The sequence below is a fragment of the Fukomys damarensis genome, unplaced genomic scaffold (genome assembly GCF_012274545.1).
Source record: "Fukomys damarensis isolate Sample0158 unplaced genomic scaffold, DMR_v1.0_HiC HiC_scaffold_7, whole genome shotgun sequence".
Taxonomy (NCBI): domain Eukaryota; kingdom Metazoa; phylum Chordata; class Mammalia; order Rodentia; family Bathyergidae; genus Fukomys; species Fukomys damarensis.
The window spans coordinates 43,097,620-43,111,452 of record NW_022900919.1 but is presented as its reverse complement, the minus strand read 5'-3'; the positions used below and the strand labels follow the sequence as shown (position 1 = coordinate 43,111,452).

Sequence of the window (13,833 nt, the reverse complement as noted above, 5' to 3'; positions counted from 1 at the left end):
GTTGTGGCACATTATTTTTAATTCCATAGATACATTTGGTATTAAACTATTTTACTTATGGTTTTTACATAAATTTTCATAAGATTGATCTAAATTTGTGTGTGTGTTTGTGTGTGTGTGTGTTTGTGCGCCCACAGGAGGTCATACATGCCATCTTGCAGATCTTTACTACTAGGGGTGTACTTGATTTATAATATTAAATGGAGAGTATTATTTTCTCCTTATGTTGTATATTTATGGAGTATGAATATTCATTTTTTTGCAAGTTCCATCTTTAGAGAATTCCTTAATAATGTTTTTATGCCATCCATCCCTCTTTAATGCTGTATTCAAGTTTCAACTTTTAGGGGCCCATCTTGATAATTCATATTCTTCTCTAAATTTGATTATTTCATTAAAATTTTCCTGTATTTATAGATAGAGGTATATGGCAGTACAGTAATTTTATTAGTCTGCATATCTGTTTGATTTGATTCTTTTTATTTTTAAAATTATTTTTCTCTGGGCCAGGGATTTAGCTCAGTGGCACTGAGTCTGCCTCGCAAGCACAAGGTCCTGAGTTCACTCCTCAGTACCAAAAAAATAAAAAAATAAAAAATAAAAATAAAAAAAAAATATATATATATATATATAAAATAATAACTAAAGCAAAATTAATTTTTTCCTTTACTCTGCCCAATTTTCTGGGTCTCTAAACCAATAAAGGATGAGTGCTTCACTGTACAGCTTCTCCCAGGCCTTTCTTAGCCTCTGCCCCAGAGCCTCATTTTCAGTCCAGGATGCCCACAGCCTTGAGGGACTGGCAGGTGGTTTCCAAGGCTCTGCCCCCAGAGACCTCACTTGGCCACGTTCATCATTCCCACTGCTCCTCAGTTTTGCAAGTCTATATTTTATACTGATTGTATCAGCACCCTGACAAGAGATCCATCTGTCAGGGGAGGACTCACATTAATAAAGCTTATGAGACAGACACATAAAACCAGCTACTACATTATTAATTTACAAGGAGAAATTACTGATGCAAGAGCTGAAAAATGCAAAGTCCACAGAAGCGTGCCTTTTATTTTTCATAGTCAAGTTAGTTACATGGGCACCAATACCTTCACCCAAATTCCAAGCTACCTTAGAAACTACCTTAGAAAACCTTACCTTAGAAACCAAGATCCATGTAGCCCAGGTGATCAGCAAGTGCCCTCTTTATGGGCAAACCTATGTAGGAAACCAAATAAACCAAGGAGTATTTTTGAGCATAGAATTAGACAAAGGGGATGATACCATGGGGCTGGAGCAGCCAGAGACCATTATCTGCCTTTCTGCACATCCTTTCAGGTCTTTGCCATTGTTATCATCTAGACATTTGCCTATAAGTTTCTCTTTTCTTTCACATCTGTGATTATCCGTGTCTTCTGACAAATGGTTTTCTTTTTTCCATGGTAATCATTCGTTCAGTATATAGCAAAACCATGCCTAGAAATCTGGTTTGGAAGCCGGTCTCATCCCTTCACACAAACCTTTCATCCCTTAGGGACTTTACAAGAGAAAATCTCATTTCCTTCATGAATAATTTTTAGAAGACCTGTTAAAAAATAGAAAATACTTTGAAAAGATTAGAAAGGAAGCAATGTACATTCACTTTCAAATGATACAATTACCTGAAAATTTCCTGAAATAAAATGGAGAAAAAAATCTTAAATAAATAAGTATATATATAAAATGTTCTTAAAATCAGCTGTCTACCACTTCTTTGCCTGCTATTTTCCATGAGTCTCTCTTAAAATTTCAAATGGATTTATTTCCAAGAGGTGGGATGAGTGGAGAGCAAACCTTGGGAGAATTGACAAAGCAACACTTAGCTGTCAGACAGACAGCTACTCTGGTTTCTGGCTGATACAAACTCCAGGTGTTGAATTGAAGACAAACCTATGTGCACTGGCCATCTTTCCATCACTATAACAAATACCTGAGCTAATCTACTTATTGAAAGAAAATTATTTTGGCTTACAGTTTTGGAGGTTCCAGTCCATGATCAGTTAGCCTCGTTGTTTGGGGCCTGTGGAGAAGCAGCACCTCATGGTGGGATCACATAATAGAGAAAAAACATTCACCTCATGGCTGAGATTTTTTTTAAAAAGTGACGAAGGGGCTGGTCCCACTGTCTCCTTTGAGGGTGCACCTCAATGACCAGAAGCCCTCCCACTGAGCCCTACTCCTTAAAGGTTCTTCTACCTCCCAATAGCACTCTGGAGAACAAGCCTTTGGTATGTGGACCTTTAGGGGACAGTCCAGATCCAAACCATAGCACCATTAGTGGGGAAACAATGCCTTCCTGACTCCTTCCAGAAAAGCAAGGCTGTTGTTATCCTAGGAGAGTGGGTGGCCAGGAGTTGAGACCAATGTACCAGTTCCACCAGCCTTATAGTTTAGTATAAATTCCTATTCAGAATAGATACTTGGCTATCTATCAAATGTATTAGAACTGTGAAATATCTTTTTCCCTTGAAGTTAGTTTTAAGATGAAAAAGTTGTATCAAAGGTTGCTAACCCAATTCAATTCCCCCAAATCAGAAATTGTACACAGAATTTCTAAATTCATGTTAAAACTTTCTAAATCTTAGACTAACAGCATGATAGAGAAAGGCAAAGTGTTGCTGTTGTCCTGGCTTCTCTCTCATTCCCTCCATGCTTAACTTTGGGAAAGCAAAGGGGTGGGACATCCACCTCTGGCAGCCTGAGCTCAGGATCTCAGGAGATAGGGACCCCAAGGTGGCAGCTGCACCCTTATTTCAACCTCATGTTGACATAGCAACAGCAACATGCCCTACCACAAGCTACTTTGTGCTCCAAGTCAACGTGTTAGTAACTGAGGGTTTTGCCTGTTTTATTTCAGAAATGGGTCAAGTTTAAGAGAGATTTTGACAATTTTAAGACTCAGTGTATTCCCTGGGAAATGAAGATCAAGGACATTGAAAGTAAGTTATTTGGTGTCACTGTTTTTCAGTCAGTTTCCTGAAGAATCTTCCAAGGGCTTGGATTGTGTGGGGGTTTGGGGGATTTTTTTTTTTGGGTACCAGGATCAAACTCGGGACCTTGCGCTTGTGAGGCAGGCAGTGGAACCAGTGAACCAAATCCCCAGGCCTGGATTGTGTTCTTGACCTTACATTATTTCATAGATTCTGTTATATTAGGTGGAAGAAGAAGAATTAGGAGGAGAAGAAAAACGGGGTGAGAAGGAGGAGGAGAGAGAAGGGGGGAAGCACGGGAGAGGTTTGTGATTAGTAGGATCAAGACTTAAATCATCTGGTTTTGGCAATTTAGGCAGGTTGGTTAACCCCACAGGGATTAGGGTTATTTATCTGGAAAAAAAAAGTGGAAATTAGGATATTTGTTCCTCAGACTAATGTGAAAATTTAGTTGCTCAGAATCATAAAGTTGTCAACAGTGTCAGGTTCTTCCATCTGCACACATAAATCTGCCATCTTTTCTCTCTCCAGGTCACTTTGGTTCTTCAGTTGCATCATATTTCATCTTTCTTCGATGGATGTATGGCGTTAACTTGGTCCTTTTTGGCTTAATAGTTGGTCTAGTCATAATTCCAGAGGTAAAAATAAAACGTATTCCTATATCTTTGAGTAGTGTTGAGGCTTATCAAGGCTGTGTTAATCTGTATTATCCAAATGCTCTCTGTTTAAAAAAAAAATAGTTATTCGTTTTAAATTTTATACTCATATCAATCATGCAGATGGTTCAGTACAAAGACTGGAACTAAAATACTTGTGTTTCTATTTAACAAACAGACACCACATTTTCCTACCTTTTACTTTACCTTAAGATTCCTGGAGACTTAATATCTCTGTGGGAAACAGACAAAACTAAGCAATAAATGAGTAAAATATAAGGAAAAGCAAAGGAATAGTTATAAAATAAACTACATCTTGGTTGCATCTCAGCTAGAAGAGAAGTATGATTCTGGAGGGGCCTTCCCAGGGGGTCCTAAAGTCCTGGTGACTTTCTATTTCTTAAGCTAGACTGCGGGTACACAGTGGTTAATTTTCATTACGACCAAATGTGCATATGTGTTATATATGCCACTTTATGGGCATATATATTTCCCAATAGGAATATAAATTAAAAACAAAAGAAACAGGAAAATAACCTAAGATGATAAGCCAAAAATTTTAAAAGCCAAAAATAATGATATATTAAATGGTGAAATGCCACAAAATTTATGAGCAGGAGGGCAGGAGAAGGGGAAAGGGGAAGTAAAAGTGAACAAGATGCAATAGGTACATGTATCAATTCCCCAAAATGAGTGTAATTATTACATATTACAAACATATACTAATAAAAAATTTCGAAATGTCATTATCCGAAAAAAATTACAAGCAATATGTCCTTACCCTCACTACTTTTCAATATTTTTTTGAAATTTCTACCAATAAATCAGGAAAATGAAATACCTCTGCATATTATACAAAAAACAATGGTTCAGCCGGGCGTGGTGGCACACACCTGTAATCCCAGCACTCTGGAGGCTGAGGCAGGAGGATCACTGTGAGTTCAAGACCAGCCTGCCCTACATAGTGAATTTCAGGCCATTCTCAAATACATAGTGAGACCCTGTCTCAAAAAACAATGTTTCAGGTGATATGATGGAAGACCCATGCACACACACACAAAGTCCAGTTATTCTGCCAAAATCTGGTTGGTTGGTTGGTTGGTTGTTTTGTGGTGCTGGGATCAAACACAGAGTTTTGTGCATGGTATGTAAGCACTTTACCACTGAGGTACTTTTCCAGCCCCCAAACTAACTAAGACTTACTTTAAATAGATGTATAGCAGGAATTCTCCATATTCTTAACATTTAGTTTAGAATAGAATTTAAAATTTTTATATTCATAATGTCAATAAACGTATAAAATAACCAGTAACAATTTAACCAGCCAGAAGACTTCTGTGAGGAACACTATCAAGTTCATATTACAGGGCAAAAATAGGACAATAAATGGAGGGATATATCCTTGGAAAAAGAAAATGTCATAGAAAAGTCAATCTATCCTTAATATGTAAACTCCCAGGCCGGGGGTTTGACTCAGTGGTTCTGCTGCCTGCCTTGAGAGCACAAGGACCCAAGTTCAATCCCTGGTACCGAAAAAAAAAAAAAAAAAAAAGTAAACTCCATGTGATTCTGATTTTTTTGCATAATTAAGGATGTGAATAAGGGCCTGTGTATAAGGGTATTAACCAAATTATGTACACATGTAGAACTAGAAATACTCTAAAATCCAACAATAGAGAGTTGTTAAGTATGTGTAAAATACACACATGTGATTAGATATTTTAAAGTCATTTTATTTGGGGAAATATGACACAGGGAATTGGTTGTAATATACTATATTAAGCTAAATAACTAGGCTAAAATATATACAGGAGTCAGAGTAACTAAAACAAAATCTATACCTATCTAGCAGTTATTATCTTTGGGTTGTGGAAATGATACATAATAAAAATGCTTTACTATACTTCTCACATTTTCTGCAAATGAGTGTGTGCTACCTTTAAAATCGTCGAAGACATTAATGTTATTTAAAGAAGAAAATGGAATGTCCCTTTCTAAGAGGCGAAATGTTTAACCCAGTTAACATGTATGGGTTTTGTCTGTATGGGTCCACGTTTCCTCCAATTATACTTGTGTCTTTCTGTCCCTGCTCAAGGTACTGATGGGTGTGCCCTACGGAAGCATTCCCAGAAAGACCGTGCCTCGGGCTGAGGAAGAAAAAGCCATGGACTTTTCTGTCCTTTGGGATTTTGAGGTACTAAGGCCAATAGGCCATTGCACTACCACCTTGTGATTCTCAGGCTTAAAGATGAAAGGGGAATACTGCATTTAATTATCAGACACAATCTCAGCATTATCCAAACACTTTCCCTGTCCCTTCTTCTTCTGCTTAGACAAATGCCATCATTTTACCAGGATTACTGTCTGAATGCATCCTCTGTCTCTTCTGCTTGCGCAGGCATAGCTCCTAATACCTCTGTTGCCAACGTGAATTTTCCCAAATGCAAATCCGACCCTGCACTCTCCTACACTGACCCTGTTCAAACACTGAGATAGAAACCTGAGGTAGAATGGAAGTATCTGATGCCCAGCTACTCTGAGCTCACAAACCCAGAGCACTTAGATCTGCTATCCTGCAGGGCTACATCAAGTATTCGGCTCTCTTCTATGGCTACTACAACAACCAGAGAACCATTGGGTGGCTGAGGTACAGGCTGCCCATGGCTTACTTTATGGTGGGGATCAGCGTGTTTGGCTACAGTCTGATGATTGTCATTAGATCGTAAGTATGACATCTTGTTTACAAGTTTTGACTTTTCTTCACACAAATAACTTATTTCCCTGGCTCCTCTATGCCTACTTACTTTCTTATGGGGCAGTTAGAGAGAAAATAAGGAACTAGATACACAAAGTAAATGATAACTATAATAGGTGTTAGACATAAACAGGGCTGTGTGTAAAGTTCTGGAAAATAAGATAAAAATTCCTTTAGATGAGGCTGAGAATTGGCAGCCATGCTAAAAGTCTGAGGTGCAAAATTTTAGACAAAGAAAAACCATGTAGAAAGGCCCAGAGGCAGTAAATGTTCTAGTGTATTCTCAAAACTGTCAAAATGTCAGTATAGCTTGAGAGGGACCACAGTACCTAATGAGGTAAAGGTGTAGGTTTGTAAGGCCTGTATGCTTTTCTGTAGAGCTCAGCTTCCTCAGAAAAACTATGCTATAGCTCTAGCTTACATTTAGAACCAAGCCTGGCATTTATAAAGATATAAGCAATAAACCTATGTGGCTGTGATTAACCATGGTAGCCTCTCTGGCTCCAGTTTACCCATCTCTATGCTCAGAAATGGCCTTTTAATACATCTGTGCCTCTTAATTCATATTCTTTGAAGACAAAGTTTGGCTCAGCCCATGAATTGCCATCTCAAGTGTCTCCTAAGGCCATCAGGCATAACTATAGTGGTGGGGAAGGTAGAAGCAGTCTCCTATACAAACCTGACCCAGAGCCCACTCACCTTTTTGTAGGGCCACAAGGGGTCATTTCTGGCAGGAATGTATGGGTAGCTAGCTGGGCCTCCAGAACTGGAATAAAACATTATTGGGTCTGGTGAGAGCCCCAGAGGAGGATCATCTCAGTAGAAAGTGCTGTTGCTCACAGACCCTGGCCAGTACTCTAAAGTGACTGTGAGGTGATATCTGGCCACCCAGTTCTATCAAGCAAAAGGGAAAAAACAAGGATGCAAGCTGGATTTTGCTCCTAGCCCTCATGTTATTAGTTGTTTTCCTGATTTTATCCTAGGGCTAAGGTAACTAGGTATATGGAATGTTTCTGTGATGAACCAGAAAAACTAAATCCTGTGGACCATCAAATTCAACTGCATAAGATAGAATTAGGATGGAGTACAAATAACACATAGCATTTGATAGAGCCCCTGCTTAGAATTCTGTGGTTTCCATAGGGCTGAACTCTAGGGAGCGCAGAGAGGCTGAGTGAGGACAAATAGGATAAAGGGGTAGGAACAGGAGGGCCCAAGATGGTTTCAGCCAGCTTTACTTAAGAAAAAGATATAGTAGGGGCTGGGGATTTAGCTCAGTGGCACAGCACCTGACTGACAAGTGTGAGGGCCTGAGTTTGATCCCCAGTACCAAAAAACAAACAAACAAAAGTAAAAGAAAAGGATGTGGTACCTGATTACAGAACCAATATCCTAAGAGGTTACTGGGTTTTATATCAGGCAAAAGTATATGCATATCCTAGAAAAGAGATGACTTAGAAGGGCATATTTCTCCTTAAGAACAGTCCCCCCAAAAGTTTTTAAACCGCATTGGCAGGTGGGTGAAGCCACAGGAAGTCAAATGCAAGACCAAACATGATCAAGTGTGCTGTATCCTACAGATGCTTTATTATCCAACTGACACTATGTGTGCTTGCAGGGGACTCCGGATTTGGGAGGTTAAGGGCTCTGGCTATCATCATAGTTGTCTTGCCTCCAGTCCCTGGTTGGCTTGTTTTCTTTTGGATGTCTGCTACCTGTTTGTTTGCTACCGCTACTCAAGACTGACTCAGGCCAAGTTTCCCTTGGGTGACACAGCAGGCATAATAACAGTGCTGTGTGCCCTCCAGGATGGCCAGCAATACCCAGGGGAGCACAAGCGAGGGAGAGAGTGATAACTTCACATTCAGCTTCAAGATGTTCACCAGCTGGGACTACTTGATTGGGAATTCAGAAACAGCAGACAACAAATACACCTCCATCACCACCAGTTTCAAGGTAGTCTGTGCAGAGCAGTTCTCACTTTCTGGGAGATCTCTGAGTCCCTCTGGTCACTGGGAAACTTCTTCCACGTACTGGAAGCATAGGAAATGAGACACCCAAATAATCTGGCAGGAACTTTACCAGAAAAAAACACAAGCCCAGCTCTCAAGCCTTCTAGAAAGACTGGTCGTGGAGTTACCCTTCTGTTTCTTGCATGGCACAAAATCCTGAAAGCTGGAATCTGTTCCTGCCTGATTCCTCATGAAAGTATTTTCTGTTAGAGGAAATGGAATTTCCTTGTCAACTTTTTCTGCATGCTAGAATCCCTGAGGAGCTTTTAAACTCTCCTGCCCCCACCTGAGATTCTGAAGTAATTGGCCTGGGGAGGGGTCCTGGCATTTTTTTAAAGCTTCCCAAGTGATCCAAACACCTAAGAGTTGAGATGTGAGAATTAAAGAATTAACACTATGTAGATCAGCAGTGCACCACCTGCCTGGCAAGTATGAGGCCAAGTTCAACTCCTGGTAAAGAAAGAAAGGAAGGAAGGAAGGAAGGAAGGAAGGAAGGAAGGAAGGAAGGAAGGAAGGAAACAACACTATATTTCTTATAATCCACACATAATTATCCCTTTAATTTGTTCATAAAAGAAATTGGAGGTGGGCTACAGAGCTATTCAAACCAAACAGTAGGCAAATGAATAAAGACAGAAGCTATTGTTTGTAGCACACTGCATACTGAGCATTTCTTTTGTGACTGTAAAAACCACTCCAAGTTTTTCCTGGTTCAATATTTCTCCTGTCTGATTTATCAGATCTTTCCTCCCAAGACCTAGCAGAGGTCACATTACCCCACAACTGTGATAGTGTGAGAATTATGTGAGCTAACATAGCTTAACTACCTGATAAGTTAGTTAAAACCTGAATCTGAGCACAGTACAGTAACTAATAATTGGTTGGAAAGGCGTCCTCCCAAGTACTTTAGTGCTCTGCAATTTACTGTTTGTGTCTTCATAGAGAGGTACCAATGCATGACATAAGGATAATAAGCAAAAATCAATTGTATCTTGTATCCTAGTAGAAAACAATTATAAACAATTTTTAAATTATACTTACAATAGTATCAAAGTATGAAATTCCTAGGAATAAATTCATCATGCCCCCCAAAAAAATGTATATGACCACTGCACAAAAAACGTACATAACAAGGTTGAAAGAAATTAAGAAACTCTACATAGGGCTAGAGATCCCAGGAGTTTTCCAAAATGCATAATGTCAGCTGGTATGAAAGGAATGAGGTAAGAATAGCTCAGTGGCACAGCACCTGCCTGGCAAGCACGAGGCCCTGAGTTTGATTCCTGGTACTGAAAAAAAATCACAAAAAGCTGGGCATGGCAGGGGATTTAGCTCAGTAGTGCAGGTGGGAAAAAAAAAAAAAAAAAAAAAAAAGGAACTCTAAATAAATGAAGAGATACACCATGCTCATGGATTAGGAGTTGATAGACCATGGCCCTTGGCCAAATCCAGCCTTCTTCATGCTTTTGTAAGTAAAATTTTATCGAAACAAAGCCATACCCATTTATTTACACACTGTCTATGGTTGTTTTCATTTAATAATGGCATACATAGTTAAGTTAAATGAAAGAGACCATAGACTTTATAAGCCAAAATATTTACTATTTAGATTTTTATAGGAAAGTTTTGCTGAGCCGTAGATTGGAGAACTTAGCATTGTTGAGATTCAATTTGATTCTGCCTTATTAACTTCAAGCAGTTCTAGACAGTACTGAAATCTCCCTGGGCCTTAGCATCTATGAAGATAACTACTCTATTGATTTGCTGTTAGGACTAGGAGAGAGAATGCATGGAGAGTGTTTAGAATCCTGTTTGGCACATAGTATTCAATAAATTTTACCCATTATGTACCAAAATAACAAAAACAACAAAACATTTTTCTTAAAGAAAATAAAAGCTAATTCTCCATAGTGCATAGAATATTATATCACCTCATCTTTACTATTCATTTTTGGAAATAGAGAAATTAGTATTTTCTAGGATCCAAAAACCATGTTTTCTGTTGGTTCCTAGCCTGACATTATTGCACCTATTTTTTACATGCAAAGGAATCAATAGTGGATGAACAAGAGAGTAACAGAGAAGAAAATATCCACCTGACAAGATTTCTTCGTATCCTGGCCAATTTTCTCATCATCTGCTGTTTGTGTGGGAGTGGGTACCTCATTTACTTTGTTGTGAAGAGATCCCAGGAGTTTTCCAAAATGCAGAATGTCAGTTGGTATGAAAGGAATGAGGTAAGAAGGGCATCTCTGATGAAGTGAAGGTTGAGCGCAGATACTATGCCACTCAGCATATTTACTGAATGTCTGAATTATTGGACTTTTTTTCTTGTTTGTTTGTTTGTTGTGGGATTAGAGATTAAAACCAGGGCCACCATGCTGAGCTATGTCCCCAGCTCTTTTTATTCTTTATTTTGAGACAAGTTCTCATTAAATTGCCCACATACGACTTGAATTTATGGTCCTCCTGCCTTAGCCTTCCAGCATGCTGAGATTTCAGATGTGCACCACTATGTTCAGCTAGAACTTTTTTGTTTGTTTGTTTGTTTGTTTGCTTGCTTGCTTGTTTTTGAGGTTGGGTCTCACTTTGTAATTCAGGCTGGCCCTGAATTCACTATGTAGCCCAGGCTTGCCTCAAACTTGTAGTGATCCTCCTGCCTCAGCTTCCCAAGTGCTGGGATTACAGGCCTGTACTATCATGCCCAGTTTAGGACTTGTTTTTAAAAGTGAAATCACATCCGTTTTTAAAGTTAATTAATTAATTATTTATTGGTGCTGGGGGTCGAACTTGGGACCTTGTGTTTGTGAAGCAGGCAGCGGAACCACTGAGCTAAATTTCTGGCTGTATCAGTGTTAGTCAAGTAGTATGAACATCTTGAACAAAGACACGTTTGTTCTAGGGGCTAGTATTTGTAACTAGGTAAATACAGATTGTAACTAACATGTCAACTGGATATCTTAGTTGTTCTAATACCAGTTACTTTAAACAATGATTCCTTCTTCACAGCTCTGCAGTGCTATGCGTTATAAATCACATATGAATGTGATTCTGGCTCTTTTTAGTTCCATTGCTCTATTTCTCTGTTCCTGTTCTTAATAACACACTGATACACTATGACTTTCGAGTATATCTTGATCCCTGGTACAGTGAGTTCTGTCATGGAGAGCCACAATAAAAGACATTAAAGTTTTATTGTGATTATATTGAATTCATAAATCTCTTTGGGGAATTTGACATCTGTGGTAGTTTACAAAAATGGCTACAAAGCCTTGCTGCCCTTAAATACATAGTCTTTGCAATATAGTTTTATAGCTATGCTCAGGAAGAGATGCCTCCAGGCCCCCTTTACTGGCAGCCAGTGTCTTAGTCTGCAACAAAATGCCACGGACTGGGAATTTACTTTCTCACAATCCTTTTTTATTTTGTTTTGTTTTGTTTGGGTTTTGGGTTTTTTTGGTACCAGGGATCGAACTTGGGTCCTTGTGCTCACGAGGCAGGCGCCGGAACCACTGAGCTAAATCCCCGGCCCTTTCTCACAATTCTTGAGGCTGAAAGTCCAAAGTCAAGTAGTTGACAAGTTTGGTTTCTCCCAAGGCTCCTTTCCTTGACTTGTAGATGGCTACTACTCTCACTATGTCCTTACATGTCCTTACATGGCCTTATATGGCCTTACATGTCCTGTTCATGCGCATCCCCGCTATCTCTCCGTCTTCTTGGATGGCAAGCCCATCATCACCATTTTACACCTGAAGAAATAAGAAACTAAGAGAAGTTATGTAAATTTTGCTAAGTTACAAAGCCAACGAGTGGCAGAGTTGGGATACAGATCCAAAGAGCTGGATCCAAAAGCTGCACTCTTAATTGAACTCCTACCTTCCACTGTCAGTTCTGGATCTCACCTTTCTGCCTTCACTACTCTGGAGATAATATAGTGACTCCTACCTTGAGTCCTATAGTGACTCCTACCTTGTGCACAACCCTACAGAATATCAAGCTCTGTCTCATAGGTTAATCACTTGCTCCTTCAGGAAATTTTGCTACTTTCATCAATACTAATAGCAACATTCATGACAACAGCCAGTAGCAGAGGAGTTATGATGGGCAAGCGTATGCCAAGGTCTCGGGGCATGCTGATGTCTTGACCAGGGTCATACAGCAAGTTATAGAGACCCTAGGATAGTGACAGCAAAGCTTTAGAGCTTTCAGTGACACAAACAGCCCGCTGTGGCCCATGTGCTTGGGTTCACCATCACTGCCCTAGGAATGCTCAGATGCAGAGGAAGGGAAAGTAGAGAGATGGAGGTGGATGGCCATGGGGCTGCAGGGATGGTGGCCAAATAATAAGAGAGACAAAACTAGTAACCTAGGGTTTCCTTATATCTAGGTAGAGATTGTGATGTCCTTGCTTGGGATGTTTTGTCCCCCTCTCTTTGAAACCATTGCTGCACTGGAGAATTATCACCCTCGAATTGGACTGAAGTGGCAGCTGGGGCGGATCTTTGCACTCTTCCTGGGGAACCTCTATACATTTCTCTTGGCTCTAATGGATGATGTCCACCTCAAGGTAAAAACTACAAACTCCCAGTTCCTGGTGGCCACCATATTCCCTTTTTAAATATAATTTAATTATGCATAATTCATGTTAATTAAATAAATGATAAAAGTTCAGTAAGGAAAAAATATCCCCAGAATATTAATCACAAGTGTTGACATTTTGTTTAAGTTCTTTACTGTCTTTTTCTTAGGTTATCTTTTTTCACCTCATATACATGTCATTTAGTACCCTTCATATTTTATCTGTAGCCTTTCCCATATTGTTTCATCACTGCCACAAGTGACTAACAGCCAAGTAACCATGCACAGAGATGGTATCATGGTTGACCTAACTATTCATCAGCATTCACCAGATATGAAACTCTCACTAGCCTTTGTAGGAAAGACCCAAAGACTTCAACCAATTGCTCCCTTCCTGGGATAGATGCAAAGCTTGGGGAGGGTATTTTGGAAAGACTCTGTCAAGGGCAGAGAGGGCAGAGGCTACATGGCAAAAGTGTAACATGTGCTAATTACAATTGTTCTGTGCAAACACATGGACCCTCCCTAACTTTCTAACCTCGCATCTCCGTCTTTGGTTCTAGCTTTCTAATGAAGCAACAATAAAGAACATCACTCACTGGACGCTGTTTAACTATTACAATTCCTCGGGTTGGAATGAGAGTGTCCCCCGACCACCCCTCCACCCTGCAGATGTGCCCCGGGGTTCTTGCTGGGAGACAGCTGTGGGCATTGTAAGTAGTTATACTCTCTGAAAAGGTAACCTGACCCCTGTTCTAGGGTCTTTGCTGCTCCTTAATGTTTCCGTGTGAGGAATATCCGTGAAACCTTTCACATGGCAAATATTTCTCAATCATCTTGGAAAATACAAAGTGAAGAAAGCAGTCCTTCTG

At 39.7% G+C, this 13,833-nt stretch overlaps 1 protein-coding gene across 1 annotated transcript in view; it reads left to right on the top strand.

Annotated features, from left to right (window-relative positions):
- The window catches only part of Tmc2 (transmembrane channel like 2), a 70,796-nt gene that overhangs the window by 33,925 nt on the left and 23,038 nt on the right, over positions 1–13,833 (top strand). The window contains exons 8-15 of the mRNA XM_010611036.3: positions 2,888–2,969; positions 3,492–3,598; positions 5,712–5,810; positions 6,196–6,338; positions 8,180–8,327; positions 10,432–10,620; positions 12,771–12,950; positions 13,525–13,674. Coding sequence (XP_010609338.1) covers positions 2,888–2,969; positions 3,492–3,598; positions 5,712–5,810; positions 6,196–6,338; positions 8,180–8,327; positions 10,432–10,620; positions 12,771–12,950; positions 13,525–13,674 — 1,098 coding nt within the window. The remainder of the gene's footprint in view (positions 1–2,887; positions 2,970–3,491; positions 3,599–5,711; positions 5,811–6,195; positions 6,339–8,179; positions 8,328–10,431; positions 10,621–12,770; positions 12,951–13,524; positions 13,675–13,833) is intronic.